Here is a 20,951-nt window from a genome sequence, read left to right on the forward strand (position 1 = left end):
GGAGACCCATCCAAAGGGAAAAACCAGACAGAAATAAACCTTTATACTAACAAGTAAAAGCAGAAAAAAACAAATAGAAAATTAATTTGAGGAACAACTTAACTGTGACTCTCGAAATAAACACTTGTCAGACAATGCAAAATGTGGTCAAAAAGTAAAAATACTCAGGAGAAGCAAAGTCACAAAGAATAAATGAAATGGAAGTGCTTAAAGATGTTGCTATACCAGAATCTGGCCTTCCAAGAGATGTACCAAGAGATTCCACTCATGCATATATGTCAGCCAAAAAGGAAATGAACAAATGAACAAAATACAACCAAATCAGCAGCCCCAGATTACATTCACACCCAAGTTCCAGAGAAACTCAAGTGTGAGAAAGTTAAACTCTTAAATAGCTTGTAGCCTCCTGCTTAAAACAGCTTGGTACCAGAGAAGTGTGATGTCAATTAAAAAAAGGTCTGGAGGTCTGGGAGGATAGAAGGAGCTATGACGCAATAAATCTCATGTCCATACATTACAAGTTGGTAGAGACTGTTAATAGAAATTATTATAAAAATTCATAAATAGTCCAAAATTAGTGGACTTGAGTAAATATGACATACTGGGTAGGAGCCAAACTTGTGCTTCTCAAGTCTCCTATTTTCTTAAGGTATCAAAACCACATGGACAAGAAAAATTCAAGTGACACACACTGCTCAACTTACCTACAGGTATTTGGGACGGTTTTTCAAAGGCATAAAAACCTCTGAATTACCACAGAAGGAAAAAAGATCCATGAGTAGATAAAGAGCAGGCCAAGATACAAAGAAAAGGACAGGAACAAACGATGAATACCATTAGGGGGAAGTCACCTGAGAAATGCACAGAAATGGGTGTTCTGACCTGTGTTGTTCATATTCCTACATGATATGAAGAAGTGAGCAATGGAAGATGGAAAGGTCTGTTAGTGTTAACAATTTAGTCAGGGAAAGAAAATAAGGCACAATTATGAGGAACTGCAGATAGTTCTTATAGTACTAGGAGACTGGGAGATAACACACCAGGTGGAATAACTGGGAGATAACATACCAGGTTTGTCAGTGTTGACAAACATGAAAGGAGAAATATGTGAGGAAAAAGACGTAATTTTACTACCACAAAAAACATAGGCTCTGAAACACTGTTAGAAAGGAGATGTTGGTGCTAAAATGACACTAGCCTTCATCTGTATGCAGAAAACAAAATCAGATGCTGTTAGAAGCAGAATAAAGAGTAAATCAGACAACACCACTACACCACCATATAAATGCATGGTGAATAACAGAAAAGGAAACAGAAGGAAAATCACAGAAACAGTAAAGGGAGAAAGAAGCAGGACAAGGGTGACCAGAAAGATGGAGAGGTTCTGGAGAAGGAAGGAGTGAGCAGAGCAAGAGAAAAGGAGGATCATAAAACACAGGTTATGGAGGGGATCAGTGGATTATATATTTGCTGCCTCTCTTCATACAAGAGGTAGAGGGTAACAACAACTTGCGCTAGGAGGAGGCAGGAAGGCAAAAAGCCAACAGAGTTTGTTATTCACACCACACCTGTGTGATCCCTTGCCACAGAATTTCATGATGTTATGCTGTTGGTTCAAAAAGCAAGTGAATAGAAGGAAAGCTAGGTAAGATTACTTAACAGAAATGTACCAGTACTGGATAAAGAAATCCTTGAGGATGGTAGAACATACAATGGAAATATGACTACATGCTCTGCCATGCTTTTCTGCAGGCATCCACTGCTACCTATTGATACAGACATGATAGTGGGCTAAATGAATACAGAGTTTTACCTAGCTTAATGGAACAATTATGAGTATTACTCAAAAGACAAGACTATGGAGCTCACTTCCTATTTCTATTTAGCTGTTTATTTTGTAACTGATAAGGCAACACTATTTATCTGAGCTATTAAATCTCAGCTCCTTCCAAACCCATGTATTTCTCTCTACCCTTTTCTCTCGAGAAAGGGAGGACATTTTTTGTGCAAGTTCCTAACTGTAATTTCATGTTCTAATATAGAACTAGCAGCTTTCATAAATGTATAATGGAGTTCTCTAATAAAGCCAAATCAGACAGTGACTGTGTTTCACAGTATTTCTAGAACGCCACTTAATCCCAGTTATCCAAGAACCACCTACATTAAATTCTAACCTTTCATTCCTACAAAGCAGTTGTCTTCCAGCAAAGTGCTATTATACTCCACTTATACCATGCCAACTTCTCCAATCTCTTCTGTGCATTTCTCTTGTCAATATCCGAGAATACTTTTTTGCAGAAAGAATATTTACTATATATCAAGACGCACATATGTACAGTTCACACATATACAGAGTATCTATACAAAATCAGAGAAAAACTAATTGCCTAACAGATTTTATTTCTATGCACTTCCTATAGCACCTATACTCCTCATCTTTAAATAGTTGTTTTTCTTTCCTACAGTCAAAGCTTTAATGAGAAGTGACCAGAAACAAATACCCAGGCCCTTCTGTCTTGGCTGAAATCCACATAATGCATGACAGCACTGAAGATCCCTGGCAGGCACCTGTCAGAAACTAACATACCATAACTTAAGAGTCAGACTTAATTATCCAGGGAGACATTTAAAGAAAACTACATGAAAAATATGACTCAAGAAGTGCAACTATCATGATATGTACTGTATTCTGTACTGTATGCAGAAGAACTATGTAAAAATAAAGGAATGTACTGGAAAAATTCTAATTAAAAGCCCTATCTACTTCACCTGTTATCTCTTACAATCAAAATAATTTTGTTATTAAGTTTTGCTGGTAAATCAACTGCAGAACACACTACAAAGACAAGTGCAATCACTAAGTATTTTAACAAAACGTAGCTTTTTCCATTTTCCTTTCTATTGTTCCCATATAATTCTGATCAGCTGACACTCCCACAGAAAATCAGCTTTGATTTAATGGTGTATAAAATCGAATTAACTTCTTGGTAAGCTTCACACGTCTGGGTCGCCACATCTCCTCTCGTTCTGGCTGTCACAGTGTATTGCCCCTTTCCTGCTCTGAGGAGCGGCCCACCAGCGGCAACAAAATGTCAGCTTTACTCCATTTCAGGCTAGGAAATCACTTCTGTTCAGTTTTTGATGCAAAACTATCAAAAACCATAGCTAAACAAGCGACCCAGCTCACCACCTCAGCCTCTTCCTCAGAAAGAATCCTCCGAGCCTTGCAAATGTCTGAACACATGCACACACACCTAGAGAAGAATGATGTCCCTGGCTTCTATACCTCTGTTCCTTACTCTCATTTTTATGAATTTCACTCTAAGTTTAAGATAACATGCAACAGAGACAAAGACAGTCATGCAAAAAGCTTTGTAAGGTGAATGTATGTCATGCAAATAAGTTAGTTTTTGGAAAACTGCTCGTTAAAGATGACTAATGTGCATGAAAAATCACATAATACAGGCAAAGACAACTTGATACTTTTACAAATAAGCAAAAAAACCCAACTTAAATACAACCCAAAGAATAAAAAAAATATTTATTACCTTAATTACACCTATCAAGAAGAGAAGATATAAAAAGGGTGCAACATTTACATGTAAATTTTATAGTGAGATACATGGTAGCATAGCTGGAACTCAAATGTTTCATGAAAATTGTGAAAGTTGTTATTTTTTAAGAATTTGAAATATAGTAATAGGTATTCTGCCTAAAATGTGAAAGAAATTTGAATAATAATAAAAAAATGGATGAGTCAAAACTAGTTAATCTCAACAACAACAAAAAATCATTAGGGCACACAAAATTTACTGAATAGAACAGCAAGTCTGACATACTACAACTGATATGTCTAAACAGCAACACAACAACTGCCCCTTTTTCTTTTCAAATATCCTTTTATTAGACTAAGAAATACAACATTTTAATCTGTAAATGTAATCATAGAATCACCAAACTGTTAAGGTTGGAAAAGACCATCAAGTTCATCACTGCCAAGCCCACCACTAAACCATGTCCTAAGTGCCACATCCACACACCTCTGAAATACCTGTAGGGGCGGTGACTACATTACCTCCTGGGCAGCCTGGCTTGACAACCCTTCTGGGGAAGGAATTTTTCTAAATAGCCAAACTAGACCCCTCCTAGTGCAACCTGCAGCCATTTGCCCTTGTCCTATCACCTGTTATCTGGGAGAAGAGGACAATCCCCACCTGGCTACACCCCCCCTTTCAGGCAGCTGTGGAGTGACAATGTCACCCCTGAGCCTCCTCTTCTCCAGCCGAAGCACCCCCAGCTCCCTCAGCCGTGCCTCACAGCACTTGTGCTCCAGACACTTCACCAGCTCCACTGCCCTTCTCTGCACATGCTCCAGCACCTCAAATCTTTCTTGTAGTGGGGGCCTCAATCATACACATGACAGACATCATCAATTTGCTGATACACAAGGAGAAGCTGTGGCTGAGGCTCAAAATGCTATGGCTCAGTTCACCAGCCTGACACTTCCTAACCATGGCACTCTTGTGCTGAGCACAAACCAAAGCTGCAGCTGTGGCTTGCACAAGATGCACCTGCACATAATCTGAAGATGCACTTGACCTCATGGCAGAGCAACAGCCAATATAAAGTTGAGAGCACTTGAGCTCTTTGATGCCTTCACCCTCTGAATGCCCAAAGGGATATATAAAATTTACACCGCATTCAGCAAACACCGATGAATGGTCAGGGATAACATTGTCATTCAGAAACCTGTTTTGTCAGCCACCTTGGAAAAAAAAGGGAATATGAACCCTTGGAACAACTTATTGTGATACCAGTTTTCCGTGCTCCTGCTATTTTTAATGATGAGTAGGTGGATTTATGTAGGATAAAAGAATAAACTGAGTTTTAACTTGCTCTCCCCTGAAGTATAATCTAAGTCTACAGAGCAGCACTGGGTCAGACAGAATTTGGGCCAGCGTGCATCTAAGAAATGAATTTCAATTTGTATAAACAAACAAGCTTTATTTACAGTATTCCTTCATAAAATCCCAGGCTTCAAGTCAGCACGTTCTTTAAAGACTCCATTTATGTACACTTGAATGCCTATTTAAGCAAAAAGACAAGAAAGCTTTCCCATGGAAACTGCACAGAGATGTTTTACTTCACACGTACACCACAAACAAGGCTGCTAACTTTCCATAATTTACTGTATTTTCTTAGGCTTGCCATTGTATTTTAGGACCAAAACTTTTGGAGCAGCTGCTTACGCAGGAGGCCACAGACATATAAATAAATGACCTACAAGAGGCAAAGCCTGAGATACCAACTGAGAGGAAATGGCATCTCAGCAGCTTGTAAGAAAATTCTTATGTTATTGGTTTCCCTGTTTCTAGCTGGAGGAACAGGTTAAAATTTTGTGTTAGCTGAGAAACAAGCAATCTGGAGGCAATTGAAATCACATTATTAAATCAGGACTTGATTCATCCTTCAGAATTAAATAAAGCCAGAGGGTAACCCCTGGGCTAAGACAATAGCAAGTTTTAGTTACCAGATGCTATCTCTCAGTGAGGAATCTAAATCAGTGGGCTGCAATGGAGCCCAGTGATTTAAAAATCTGCCTATGAGGACACAGAAAAGAGGCTTGACTTCATGGACTTTATAAAACAGATATAAATTGGTCCAATAACTTCAGCAAGAACATGGGCAGTTTTTCTCTCTGAATAAAAAAGATCCAGCTAAAGTGACACTCTGATATGAGAATTTGCCTTTTAGATTTAGGTGATATGTCTCTAGGTGTGAATGCATACAATCCACTTTTATATGTATGTATTTTAGGGAACTAATTTTGCTCCTGCCTATAGTTACTACTGATTGTCTCAGGCTACAGCAAAGGGTTAAGTCCTAACTTCAAAAGAGATGCCTACTTCTGCTGGGGGCCACAGAGATAAGCAAGGATACCAAGACTTTCAAGTTTAGTCCCTGCACCAAAGGAACTGGATGGGCTCATCTGTTTGGAAAAAAAAATCAACAACCCATACCAAAACAACCTTGGGAGAAGGCTGGGCACAGAATCAAAGTCCCTTTGGAATGAACTTATGACAGCTCTGCCCATGAATAAACAGGCTGTGTTGAGTTGCTGAAAACAGAGACAGGGCTTGCCAAAATTGAGGATGAGGAAAGCTGTGACTGATGCCATTTCCAACTGGATGATGCTCCTACAGTTGGTGCAAGAGCAAGCAAAAGCTATCCCTGATGGTGTCTTTAGCCCCAGTGAGGAAGACAGAGTACACTGATCCCTGAAGTCTGAGAAGAAGGGTGGAGAACTTGGTCAGATACTGGAATATCAAGTGGGAGATCCTGTGGCCCTAGAGCAATGGCCAGGAAGATAAACAGAGACGTTTTGTCTCAAAGAATGCTGAGCACTTGGGAGACAATTTTGCTAAGAGGAAAAAAGACTATATATAAGCAAACCCTAATTGACAGTATTTAGAAACACAAACAAGTTGTCTCTGATTTAACTAGGGCTAAATTTACTTCAGCAGAGTAGAATGACATTGTTTCTAGAGGGTAAATAATGTGTTCTTTTATTCCTGTTTTTATTTGGGAAGTTTTCATGTGTTGTTTGAACTAATACGTCTCATCAGAATGCTTTCCCACATATCAACATATATTCCCATATACTTGGTCCATAACAGGTCTGTGGTAAAAATTAAGTAGAATAAGAAGTTATTTGGTTATGTTAAAACACACTAACCTATTCTAAGAAGCCCTAGCAAATATTTTAAACACTGTTTACATAAGACGCTCAATTGTGTTCAAAATCTTTCTTAAAATATGCTCACATGTATCAGAACATCATATTTTCCTTGATGCAGATTTATTTATGGTACCTACTGAGGAATCACTAGCTGTTCCTGCAAGCGAAGCGCTTTTAAGTGGAGCAGTTTGTGTCTCTGAGCAGCTCAGTGATTGCTATTTCAGACATCTCAGCACTGCCTTCCCCCGCTTCTCATCATCCCTCTCCTATTACGCAGCCAGTGTAAAGCTTCAGTGCAGAGCCTCCAACGTAAGAGTGAATAACCTCACCAAACGTACATGTGATAGTAAGTGTACACATTTAGTGCTTTTAGAAAGAACTGTTGTCATACTTCTAAATTCCAAGTGCAGGGCAGTGAAGTCCATTTGTATACACCCACTCATAAGCGAATGCACTTAGCAGACAGCACATAGGTACTTGTAAGCTTTCAGCTACAAAAGAAATGCATTTTGTAGTATGGTCATAAAAAAAGCCACAGTAATGCTTCCAGTTATTGTTCTTCTTGTTGTTTTTTTTTTTTTTAAGTAAACAAAATACTCATCCTCCTAAAGAAAAGAAGAAAGTCCACACAAATACACACAAAAAATCATAGTTGATTAAGAAGTGGTGCTCCTATAAACAGTATAGTGGCAAAACCAAATACTACCAAAAATTTTTTAATCCAATGCATATTAAAATTCCAAATCAAATGTTACTTGATGTTTTCCATAGAATTTAGATTAGTATAAAAATCTACAAATGCATCAGTCAATTGTTGTTTGCTTCCATTATTTCCAAATTACAGACTCTGACCATGCCACTCATTTGATTTACTCAGCTTGAACTATTTTTGTTTCAACTCTTCTTTATGCATATTTGCCGATTTAATTTAATCTTCTGACTGTCATTCAAAATGTTCATCCCAATACGCCCTGTGATTTATGCAGTTTGATGCTTTTACATGCTGAACAACTGATAATCAGCCTGCTTAAATCTCTCGCTGTTCTAATATTTTTACACTTTGCAAAATTAAAACACTGCAGCAAGCCTGCTGCCTTAACTTCCCTATTCAGGTAAAATCTGTTCTGCTTCCTGAGAAGACAGGGACAATATCTAGCTCTGGGGACACCACTGCCTATGGCAGCTTGCCCTTGTAACAGAACCTCTCTGTGAGGCTGCCCTGTCATTGTTAACTAAAGGGGTACACAGACTGAAGTGATCTCTCCTCACCCAAAATGAGGGTTTGCAGAAAAAATGCAGAGGAAGGAGACAGCGATTCTCTGTTTCCATCCAACAAAAAGGCAATAAAGCAAGACACATTCAGATTTTCAGATAACTTTCTCCAGATCTGATAGGGCTGCCTCCTATGCTGGAATGGTGGTTTGCTCTACCTCCTCCTGTTCTTCTGTGCCTTTTCATTACAGCCTAATTCCAGATCTTTCAGGTTTTTCTTCCTTGCCCTCTTCATCTCACATGCTTCCCTTCAGGGTCCCCTCAACACCCACACAACCCCAGGGAGTTACCTTGACTGACTGCTACCATGCAGGTTACTCCTGCTGGGGGCTATCTCATCTACTTAGGCTGGAAGTTCTCTGGAGCAGAGACTGTCACTGCTCCGTGCCATACAAAGCCTGGCAGAAAGCGCCTTCTTTTGTTCAGTCCTCTGGCACTAATGACATAAGCATGATTGGTATCTGTCTACACTCATCTACAGGAACACCAGGACTGTATGAGAACAAGAACATGTTCAGCTTTTGTAACCCTGAAAATGCACAGTTACATCCATGAAATTTCTACCCACCAAAGACCATGAAACAAATGGAATGCTTAGTAGGAAACAGCAATCTGACTTACTTTGCTCTCTTGGCCATTTCATTGCCATCCCATCGGGGGCTGTATGGGTAATTCTTCTGGGCCTGGGAGTACAGCTGGCCACTGTTGGTGAAGTGGTAGACAGACTGAAATGTTAGGGTTGGTTGGTCTCGAGGAAAATAGAGGGGTAGGTCAACTGCAATTCAAAAGGAAAAAAAGAGTTATAAAAATATGCTCGTGTATTTTTTCCTTTTTGCTTAGTGGGAATATATCAGACCATTCTATTGGTTTAAAGGTGTCAGAAAAGGAGAAACTGATGGTTAGTTCTAGAACATCCTTCTGCATTTCTTATAAGCAATGATTCCAACCTATTGCTGTATGGGACACTTTGCTTTACCAAAACACTTCTGTAAAGTACATGATTTTAAAAAAGTGTAGCTAGTGCACTGCTATGTTAATCATAAAATCTTCACCAGGGTTATTTAGTTATTTAAAAACACCCCTACTTTTATTGTGAAATCTTCCCTTTCAAAATTTCACAAAATACATTCTGCTTTGCTTTCCATTAAAAAACCAAATTTATCTGCTTAACCAATATATTTCAGTGTCCTCATGGACATCAAAAGCATTATCATCCTTATTTTACAGCTATCTGTGTCCTAAAGCAGCCAAATGAGTTGATATAGAATGTAGAAAGATTCAGTCATATGAGCTGGAAAAGATTTAAGCTTGCTGTCATTTGCTAGACAAGAAAACACCCACAAAGCTAAAAACACACCACAAAGTCATTATTACCCAAAATATCCCACTAAAAATAAAAATCAGAACCTCTTAGTTCCCTTTGCTTATCACTGTCTCATGATCAGCTAGGTCTGGTGAACAATAAAATAGTCTACAACAGTTAGAAACTGTGCATGTTTTCTTGGTCAGAACTAGTTTTTAACTTTTTCATTGTTAGAATTATAGTTTGTATTTTCTTGGTCTATTTCTTATTTCAGGAGGCTTCAGAAATCTGCAGTTAAACTGAGTTATGACAACAGACTTGAATTACTAATATTAAATGTCTAATCTAACACCCAAATTAAGTGAAGAATGGTAATTTCTTTTAAAGATGTAGGCTTCCTTTATAAAGCACCTAAACCCATACTTTTTGATATCCTCCAAATCACATTTTTAAAATTCTGTACAGTGAAAGAACACTGCAATGGAATTGTATTTTAAATACTTCCAGAGATTCTAGCACCTCCAGTGAAATCTCTGCTAACAGACTGAGGAATCAGTTTAAGACAGGTTTTATTTTCCAAATTCCATGCTATCATCCTGCTAGTTCCTTCATTTTTCAGTTTATCGAATCACATCTAAATACTCAGATATGCATCAGCTGCACCCTACCTCCTTTGCTCTAAAGGACCCTCCAAGCTCTAGGAGCAGAAGCACTTATAGCCATGAAGCACACTAAATTAAATGTGCTACTGCAGCCATGGTCCCAAAATACAACAAATCCTCCCGTGGAGGACAGGGCTGGCTCAGTTCATGACCCAGTGTCTGAGCCACACGTGACAACTCCTGGAGCCAGGGTGACTCAGCCCACACAGCAGCTCCCAGCAGATATTTAAGTAGTAATGACATGGGCAGAGTTCTGCTAATTTGAGGGCAGATCACCGCTTTAACAAAGGTTAGATTCAAAGATTGCTCTGTCGAATTCCTCTTTATAATGTGATTACTAAATAACAACCCGGAACAACATTGGTTTGACCTGGCCATTTATCAGCCAGCATGCTGTCCCCTCCCCTCACAAATGATGTGTGTGCCTCGCTCTCTGAAGCACTCCACCATGGAAAAGGGTAAAGAATCAAGAAGACTGATTCTCTATTTTAATCTTATAAATATAATCCCTCAGTTCTGAGTGCTTAAACTGTTTCTCTAGTGTATCTTTTTCATTCTGAAGTACCAACTCCTTAAGAGAAACCAAGTTTGTATACTTTTGTATTTTATCACTTATTTTATTTGAGTGAGAGGAATAACAAACTTTAGCAAAGCATTCAAATAATAATTTAGTCCTTGTACTCGACCTTTTAGTAAAGAATTTCTAACTTCCATTAACTTTCCCTTCAAAATTGCCATCTCATAACACATGTAAGGAGCAATATTTTTTCCCCTGTTACCTACAACTAAAGGTGGGCTCTCAGGGCAGAGTACCTAGCACTAGAAATGCTGTTTAAAATGGATAATCAAGGCAGTGCTCTCACTACAGGGACACCTGCATTTGTTATGACAAGGTACCACCAAAATATATTCTATTAACCAAAATCTGTATAGGAATTTTCAGGAATTACATTATAAACTGATCACATAAATCAGATAATCAAACTAGATTCAAAACTGTGCATCCCACATCTGGACAGTAGCAGCATTACCCTGAACTGCAAGTAGAGTTTTGAAAAATTTAAACTCCCTTTGATTTATAATAATACCCTTCATGTGAAATTGCCAAACTTCCAGTTTTCTAACCCAAGTGTTTCCTTAATACAAGGTGTGGATGAGTCCAGACCAAGTAAAAAAACCTGTCCCTAATTCTGGAACACAACCACACCTAAAAGGCCAGTAAACAGGAAATAGCCTTGAGTTTAAAGTGTTATACATATCTCAAGGTAGCCAGCTATTATTTCAGCAATAGGAAAGGAAGGCAAGAACTTGCTCCCATCCCAGTGGAGGCCTGTGCATTGACACTGTTGGTGCCCAGAATGAAAAAAATAAGTAAGTACCACTGGTAATTAATGCTGGCAAGGTGTGTTGGACATGAAATGTCAAATTCTGCTCATCATCACACATGGCTTGCTAAAGAAAATTCTTCTTTTTACCTGGTCATGTGTAGGCAGTCTGACTCTTAATCTGTACATTAATACAAAATCAAATCTGCCTTCATGCAATATCTAAGATGACAAAGGTGTTACTGTAATTACATGCAAGACAACCATTCACACTTTGCCATGAAAAATGCATCACAGTTAAGAACAACACATCAGTTTTGTAAACAAGGCATCAGTTTTGTAAATTAACACCTGAACTAGACAAAGTGTAAAAGCCTGTGTTGGTTTGGCATGCTAGTTACCTAAGAACTACAAAAACGTATTCCTGTTGAATACAAGTACTATTCCCAAATAACAGCTGACTCACAAAGTACCCTGGTGATATGTCTGCAGAAAATAAGCAGATGACTCATGTCTGTAAATTCCTGAAAGTACCAATAGACCCCTGCTTAGTCATCTTTTGCTTGGATGCTGGGTTCATGAGCTCTGTAAACTATAATGAGAGATCTATCTCTTAGTAGGACTCTCTCTCCCTTTTTTCCTCTCTTCTAAACAGTGCAAATTATCTCCCTAAAAATAACTTCATCTGCGTAAGTGAGTCATTTCAACTAGCAAGCTTATACAAGTCATGCAGTTAAGCAGTAATATTTGGTTATGAAGGTAAAAATGCTGCTGTCAAACTCAAGATTTAAAATGAAAATTATGTCAGAGGAAGTCCCATTTACCCCTTCTCTTGCAGAAATAGAAACATTTCCTTTGGAAAATTTAAACAATTAGCTCATTCAGGAAAGTAAAACTTTCTAATTTAGTTCCATGCTCAAAGTAATTTAAATCTGATGATTTCTTACTTTGGCTCTCCTAAGCATCATACTGTTAATGTAAGAGGAACTTAAAGAAGCAGATTGGAGAAGGAATCCAGTAAAACACTGCTTTCTCCTACATTACAATTTACAGATCATTCTTTAAAAGTCAAATTTTAGACAGCCGTAGAGTGGGGAAAATAATGTCTTTATGCAAGCACTACATGAGCAGAACTTGGAGGGCTGTTTATGGGTAATTAAGCATTGAGTAAATTCTTCACTGATTGAACCCTAATTTTCCCACACAGTTCATAAGAAAGCAAAAGAAAAAGGACTTGCTTGTTGAGAATGAGTCATGTTGTAAAGAAACTTAATTACAGTTTATAAATAGTTGAAGTTGCTCTCTTTTTGAAACACAAGAAACTATCTAGAAGTAACATACAAATTTGCTTCTCTTGACTTAGTATTTAATGCGTACATATATTCAAAACATAGTTACCTTAAAGCCAAAATCTTGGTTTACTAATAGCTAACAAACTGTGCAATGCATCTGCAAGGTTGAATTGTTTGTTTTCTTAAAAAACAGCAATCTGAGGCCTGGAACAGGTTACCTAGTTTGTTAAGCTTATGTCAACAAGTACAGAGTTGATTTTGACTATCCTATTAACTTTAAAATAGTATCTTCAGCATCTAATTTGATGACTCGTTCAACAGGATATGAAATATGGAAGGAATGTCTCAGAAAAAGCATCTACCAGTGCTGCTACAGGTTTTCTGAAGGAAAAATGCTCAGAAGAAAAGAGCAGGTTTACTGCAGTGCCTTCCTTTCCACCTTTAAGCACCGGAGAAAAGAGATGGAAGAACAAAACCATGCTTGAAATGCTTGGTGACCATTAATATATTTCAAAGCACTTAGACAGTAACATTTAAAAAATTTTCCATATACTGTTCCCCTGTCCTAGGGAAAAGGTTTATTTATCCTTCGTGTGGCACTGGATAAATCCAGATAATTGTTTTCACAAAAGCCACTATTTACTCACTGAATTCATCATTTAAATCCTTGGATGCTGCCATACTGGTTATCTTACTAACCTTTGGGATGCTTGATTCTGCAGCAGTTTATTGCACCTGAAATTTGTTTTGCACTCATGAACACTGAGTGATCTGGATATTATATTGTTGAGATTTCTACTTTGACAAGATTTTATGGCCTGCACAACCTTAGTTCAATCCGTACTTGCTTTATGGAGCTGCCTTCAAACAGAAGATAACACATTGTGGTTTCCAGTTCTAAACAGTCCTAGGCTGCACAGAGCTGGCCAAAGGAGACACTGTTCTGGCTTCTCCCCTCCGCATTTATTTACTGCACAACACTGAAGTCTTGCTCCAATTAAATGTGTTCATTTCTGCATGAGCTTTTCAATGTGATGATCCTAATCATTATAAGAATGATGTTAGCTATGTAAAATATTTAAAAAACAGTTTCACAGCACATTCATGCGTTCAGAGGTTCTTTAGGGATTCCAGATCAGGAATGAAGGAACAAGGAAAGAACAGTCAACCTGCCTGCTGATGCTAAGTACCAGCCTGTGGGATGCAATTCTTCTGAGACTTACTAGTAGAAAATACTCTATATAGCCAAACACAAGTCCTTCCAATGCTGACTGCCACAGTACATACTTCAGAATCCATGATTACTGGACATGTGAGAGGTTTTGTTACAATTATTTCACCAGAAAACCAAGAAGGATATGCCAAATCTCACGTCTCCAGAGAACACTGAAGACTCTTAGCCTGATACTAGCTGTTCTCTTCCCAAACTTCCCTGACTCACTCCTTACTTATCATCCAGCTTTGGCGAGAGACTGCCTCTGCACTCAAGTACTTCTGATGAAGTAAGTAATGGAAACAGGAAACACATATTCCAGGCTCCAGAACTGCATTTCTGTCTCTTATTAGTACATATTCATCATCTTTCTGCCTGTTCTTTTTTTGGTTCACTGAATTTCACATTCTCTCTGCCTTACTTGCAATTGAGCTCACACTGCCGGGAAAAACAGTGGATTTGAATGCATGGCCTCAAACTGAAAAGCTCCTTGAACTCAGAGCTCTGCAGTTTTCCTGTAATGATGTGGATGAGACCCATGTGAATTTTCAGTGCAACTCCATGGCAATACATATACCATATCACTTACACATCTCTCAAGCCCTGTTTTAAAAGAAAATTTATACTAGATTTTTTGACATGACTTCTCCTATGAGACAGGTGATTCAGACAGCCCGTACAATGGGTGAAAAATCTTTACCTAACTTCAAGGAAAAAGAAATTCCTTCAGTTTTTAGATAAAAATTCCAGTGCAGAAGCCTTTCAGAATTCATATTGATCATGGTTCCTACGGAGAAGCCAGAATAGATTTAGCCACAGGCATTCTGGGGGCTGTAGTGTCTAGCACAAAGTTCCTCAGGGCAGGATTTCAGGCTACTTTCCCTAGTGAATCTTTCCTGGACTCGTGTGTTCTGAAGGTCTTTGGCCTACATTCTACTGGCAAAAAATGAAAGGGGAAACTTGGCTTAAAATACACAAAAAATTACTGAATGCCACAGCTATCCTGCTTTGGTGTGTGATGATTTATTCTTGCAGGAATGAGAAAGCAAGGATGACAAATAACATATCAATGGCATTACTGTGGGACTTTAGGTTAACAGAGCGCAGTCACAGGAATTTGAATTTGTTAAATATTATTAGGGCTGACATCCCTTCTAGAGAAAAACAGTTTTTTTGCAGGAAGATGCTATTTTGAAATCAACATTTCAAAATTTCAAATCTGAAAGGAAAAGCTGTGTATGGAATTTTAGCTGAGACACTAATGGCATTTTGGGTGTGTTGGTAATCACAGCTGGTTTTGAAATAATTAGGTCTGCCCTTGCTACGGGAAATATCCACCCCATTGGCAAAGTCAACACTTGTATAGTAAATAAGTAAGATGACTTATGTATGAAATACTTTCAAATAAATACTACAGAAATAGAAGTAAATACTCCAAAAAAAAGAGGAACAACTATTTTATTAACAGAATATACTATACTAAACAATAAAATACAAACCACTGTAGGCAAAATGGAAACAATGAATTGTGATGGATTAAACTATTCTGACACATTACAGAGTAGATTTGTTTAATTAGCTTTCTTTGTTTTGGTTTGTTAGTTGGTTTTGTCTGTTTGGGTCTCTTTAAATGCAATGTAACCCATTTTTATTTAAGGAGGGCTGCACAACATTTCTGTATCCACCTTGTGGTTCTCCTTGCACTGATAGTGGGAACTATATATATATAATACAATCTAGGCACCAGTGGCAACTAGATTTATGACTACAATTGTTTTGATTTTCTTTCAACATAAGCATATTATATGGTTGTAAAAACATCCCATGTCTTTAGTATAACCTGAAACTTTTTTTAAAGTATTCCATCCTTCATACAAACCAACATTTTTAATAAAAGTGATAAAAATATTTTGAATGACTGAAGTTACAGTTGTGTGCTGCAGACAGAGTATCTAACTATCGGTTTAGTTTTACAGAGGAACTAAGTAACAGATCAAATCAAGATAGTCTTCAAGCAGTTTCCAGCTATGTGGTCCAACACCACGAAACAGAGCATACTTTAATCTGAAAACAGCTTTATAACAGCTTCTTGCATTTGTTTGTCATTGCCCACCCCACCTATGTCATACTCTTATTGGATTTCTCTTACTGGACAGCAAGACTGGACTACTTCCTGAGGAATATCTTACAATCCTATATTGACCCAAAGAAACAGCATAATGGACTTACAGGTCTTTTCCTTCTCTAATTTCTGTAATTATATCTATCTTAATTAAGTAAAAGGCTTCTTATTACCAGCTTCAGCTACTTACTTGTATTTTGTTTTATTTTTACTTCAAATTCTGAAAGATCTTCATTCCCTCCTCCTTCCGTTTTTATTTCCTTTTATTGTTTCTGCTGTTACAGTTTCTATAGTAACTTCTGGAAGTGCTGATGAGATTGATGTGACTAAAAGCTGTCTCTTCTCCATCTGAATTGTTTGAAGCTTGAAACTTAAATACAGTTGCAGTTGTTATGGGTGTAAAAAGCAAGCCATGCCCTTTCTTGGCACAGGCATGGATCACTGCAAAAAACGCTCCTCTGCTTTCTGAGCAGAGATACACCGAGAGATGCTGAGAAGTTTTCTGTTACTTTCCAACTGGACAGGAAGACATCTAAACCATGTTTTTACCTGAAAAGCAGATGTGCAAAACCACTGTCTTCTCTCACCAATATTTTATTAAAATTATGATGCTTGCAAATAAATAGGTTTTTTTCTGTTTTAAATGCTTCCTGGGATTTGAAAGAAAACTATTTTACTTCACTCTCATCTGGGGTGAGTGTGACATTATCCTGCAGGTCAAGAGGACCCTGTGCTGCCACACCTGCTATCCTGTTCTTCCAACCTTTGCTGCTTGCAGCTTTCAAAACCCAAGCCAGTGTAATCCCATCTGGCCCACACAGCCAATTAAGCCACTCCAGGTATTTTTAACTGCAGTACAGGCCCACTGCATCTTCCCACTCCTGAACATCACAATTACCACTTTTACTCTTCACGCTACCTTACACACTACTAAAAGCTTATCTCTCTATTGCTTTTTGACCCAAAGAACTACTTTGTGGAACACTTTTATGACACGCTTTCTAGACCACCAGCCATTTTTGGTGCATTTGTGAATCACCATTTGAAGATGATGCAAAACAAACATCAGGGATCACACCCCTAAGCTTCAAGGAGCAGACTTCAGGCTGTTCAGGGATCTTGCTCCTCCCATGGAAAACTCCTATGGGATAACGGTCCTGGTGAGAAGATGGGTCCATGATGACCTTCTCCAAGCTCAAGAACAGTCTATCCTAGTGAGCAGAAAGGCAAACACTACCAGCAGGAGGCCTACATGGATAAGCAAGGAACTGATAAAACTCAAGCACAAAAAGGAATCACAGGAGATGTGGACACTCCCTGAGCATGCAGAGACAGGACTGGGAACGTCAGAGCTGACCTAGAATTGAATCTGGCAATGTGAGTTAAGGACAACAAGATGGGCTGCTACAGCAACAGTAAAAGTATGACTAGGGAAAAGATAGGACTGCTGCTGAACGAGGCAGGGGCAGTGCTGACAAAGGAGACAGAAAACCAGCTTAAACACTCCCTCCTTCTCCCATTTTGAAATTTATGCATCTTTGTGACCAGTTCCATCTCTAAACTAAGGTGTATCCTTTTTATTACAAAATGAACTATATTTCTATTTCCTAAAATGTATTCAGCGCTTGCCTCTGTGTGCTATTGCTGTCACGTAGAGATTCTTAGAAAAAAAATTTATTTTGGTGACAAAGTGATTGTCATTGCATAGAAGGAGGAAAGAGACGGAAGAATGATTCAGAAAATGTTTCTTATCTTGATGCAGCTCTTATTTCTAGAAATTTCATATCTCTAATAATCCTGTAGTGCTGTGTACCATCCTGCTTCTTTTCTGAAAGCATTACCTGGTATTGAACCCAGGATTCATCCATGAAAACCCTGCTCATCAACTCTTTCTGGACTGAAAACAAGATATTTGCTTCCTGCTTGCTATTATGAGCAATTTTGAACTTGGTGTATTTCACACCTTTAAAGCAGTTCTCATCTTAGAGAAAAACTATCAGTGAGTTACCAAAGCATGTAGACACAAACCAGACATGGACTAAGAAGAATAAGCACCACAACCTGTGCTCAATCCTGCCCCTATCAATTACTTTTTGTGACCTAATTATTTCTTTACAAAAATTGAGTGGATAAAATAGGATTATACCCTTTTTCCATGGCGGGTACCTTTCCTGAGAATTTTAGTTATCTGTCACATACTTGGGCACATAGTAGTCATACTCTAGAAATATATTAAAAAAATAAAAAGAATCAACAGTTCACTTTTCTGAAAAGTGCAATTTTATAAGAAGTTATTACAAAACCTTTCAGTCCATTTGTTAAAGTGCTTGTAGTTGCAGGAAGAATGTCAATTAATGTCTGCAGCAATACACTACAGTTTTAAAAGTGTGGCAAACACACGTGTTTCTCAGAAATTAAAAAAGTAATATCCACAGCAAAATGACATTTTAAAATACCTTGCCAGTCCACCCACATCAGGCCATCTATAAGATTCCTATAAAGCCTAATTAGTATCACAACTGTTGCTTCCTGTTTGTTGCTGTCCATACCAAGTTTTATGAGCTTTCTGCTGTCCATTCTCCCTTTTTCTGTAATTACAAATAGGAACCTACAACTAGCTTATTCTGAGTGACATGAAAACAAAATTAACCTAGAGAAACAGAAAAAGAGGGAAAGAAAATCACTTCAGATTCACTTGCATCCATTATGAATACGTATATTAAAAAAAAAAATCTAATTTGGCTCACATACAAGTAGATAGCCAAGGTGGAATCAAAGGAACAAAATGTTTAAAGCACTCTTAATGTCTAAAATAAAATTACCAGCTTTCAATAAAAATTTCAAACTAAATCTACTTGGCAGTATGCCTTAGAAAAAAAGGGAAAAAATACACCATGGAGAAAAATGATCAGCAAAAGACTCATTAATTTTCCAAATGCTACAATTGAGTCCTGTGAATAGCCCCTGCCAAAGCCCATGCCTAGTTTAGTGCGCCTGTGACTCAGGCTACTTTTCCATCACGCTGCCTGTCCACAGCACTGCAGCGTACCTGCAGATTTCACTGACTTCAGTAAGCAAGAGAACCTCACTACACAGGAGGTGGCCCAGGGAATGCTTTGTTCTGAGGGACTGGAACAATGTACAAAGTTTTTAAGAAACCTGGTCAGTTCAGGGTATATTTTGCTGTAGGCAGAACATGCTTTCAGAAACTCTCAAGACAAAAATCAAAGAAATACATTGAACCAACTAAAATACTGAGTCAGAGGAGAAGACCATCAAAAAGGAAGACACTTATTCCCAAGCATAAGGTCCAAATTTGATTTTCTCTAGCCACTTTTGCATCACTGGGGCTTTCTTAATCTACAGTTTCTCATTTAAGAATGAAATGACAGTCTTTTACAATATTTACAGATTGTTTTGATGAGCATTGAACTTCTCATCCTAGACTGTTAAAACATTTATTTTGTTATGCTTGGCATTTCGGCTGAACTATCCTGCTTTCCTGACAGGACCAGATACCACCTTGTTATTCACATAGTCATGTTCTCTTTTTACCTTTAGTTTTCAGAGTCATAAATTCTCATTTTCATTTAAGGAGCAATGAGAAGAATAAAATAACAACATAAGAAAGTTATAACACCTCATTAGATAAAAACTCAGAGAAACAATCTAATGTAAATATTCCACTCAATACTTGGCCCATTTTTTTAGGACATGGCTCAGGCAGACAAGGTTTTATACTTTATACTCATAACTTTTCTTGAAAAGACTGACAAATGTGTGCAGACAGCAATATTCAAACAAGAATGCATCAGAAGCTGGTCTTGGTAACATCCACCAAAAACCCCTGAATCCAGAAGCAGGTGCCTACCCAAGGCCTGACACTCATAAGGCATAGTCTCCTCTTAGCCAACTAATGCTTTAGGTCCCTTGCTTGCTTGCTCTCTCTTGTTTCAAAACTTTCTTCTTGCTGGGATGCTGTTTCTGATCTATCCTCTACCAGAGACAACCACCTAACTGCACAGACAAGTTAAAGGGTAGACAAAAACTACTTATGTTGGCATTCCCATAGCAAGAATGATCATCATTTAAACTTGAGCTTTTACATGACCAGCACTTTGGAACTCCTGGGTCAGTGGCATTTTCCACAAAGAAACTGAAATCCCTTACAGTCAGCCAAGGTCATTTCCAGCAAATGATCCCAACCAACTTCACCTTGACTGAGATCCCAAATAAACTGGAAATATAAATGCTGGCAGCCTTCAATATTCTCTACCCCCTAAAATACTGTTCAGTGAAACAAACCCTTTTTAGTTTAATGCTTGTCCTTTTCAAGACATCTTAAACAACCACTAACACAAGCAGTGTTTCATTTGCTACTGCATACTGGTCCAGCTTCTGTCCTGCTCTTTAGTGCTGATAACCTAAAGATCTTGCAAAATAAAAATTAATCTTTGAAAAGCCCAAATACAGGTTGCTTCAGAGTTCTACTCTTGTGTTTATAACAATAATGCTACTTAATTCTTAATTATGCACAGATAATGTAACTTGTGTCTTCATCTAATATTGATTGGTTATTGCATCAATGGCCAGACTTGATCTTAAAGGTCTTTTCCAACACAAATGATACTATAATTTATATATGGTATAAATACTGCATACAAAAACAAGAATACAAGGAAATATCTGTCTCCAAAAACTAATCATAGCTGATTTATAAACAAGAAGAGAAAGTCTATTGAAAAGTGAGCAGTCTACTGAAGTTTACTTACAAAGCTTCATACTGGGACTTACTCATAAACATTATCAGTATCAAAAGCAGTAAGCCTGATTAACGATTTCCTTTCCCATGTGGCTGCATAAACTTCTCTAAATGTTTATTTCTTCTGCCTTATATTTGAAAGCACTTGATTAATTCTGAAAACTAAACCACTACAGAAACAGTTCCTTGGACTAGTCTTTGATCTAATATAATAACTCCAGCAGCTTCATTAGTCTAATGATTAAGTTTGCAGCTAGGTAG

General features: G+C 37.9%; 1 protein-coding gene across 1 annotated transcript in view; it reads right to left on the minus strand.

Annotated features, from left to right (window-relative positions):
* Positions 1-20,951, minus strand: part of BABAM2 (BRISC and BRCA1 A complex member 2) — a 161,130-nt gene that overhangs the window by 11,058 nt on the left and 129,121 nt on the right. The window contains exon 11 of the mRNA XM_066547872.1: positions 8,633-8,786. Within this exon, the coding sequence (XP_066403969.1) occupies positions 8,633-8,786 (154 nt within the window). The remainder of the gene's footprint in view (positions 1-8,632; positions 8,787-20,951) is intronic.

Source organism: Molothrus aeneus, chromosome 3 (assembly GCF_037042795.1).
Source record: "Molothrus aeneus isolate 106 chromosome 3, BPBGC_Maene_1.0, whole genome shotgun sequence".
NCBI classification, from domain to species: Eukaryota; Metazoa; Chordata; class Aves; order Passeriformes; family Icteridae; genus Molothrus; species Molothrus aeneus.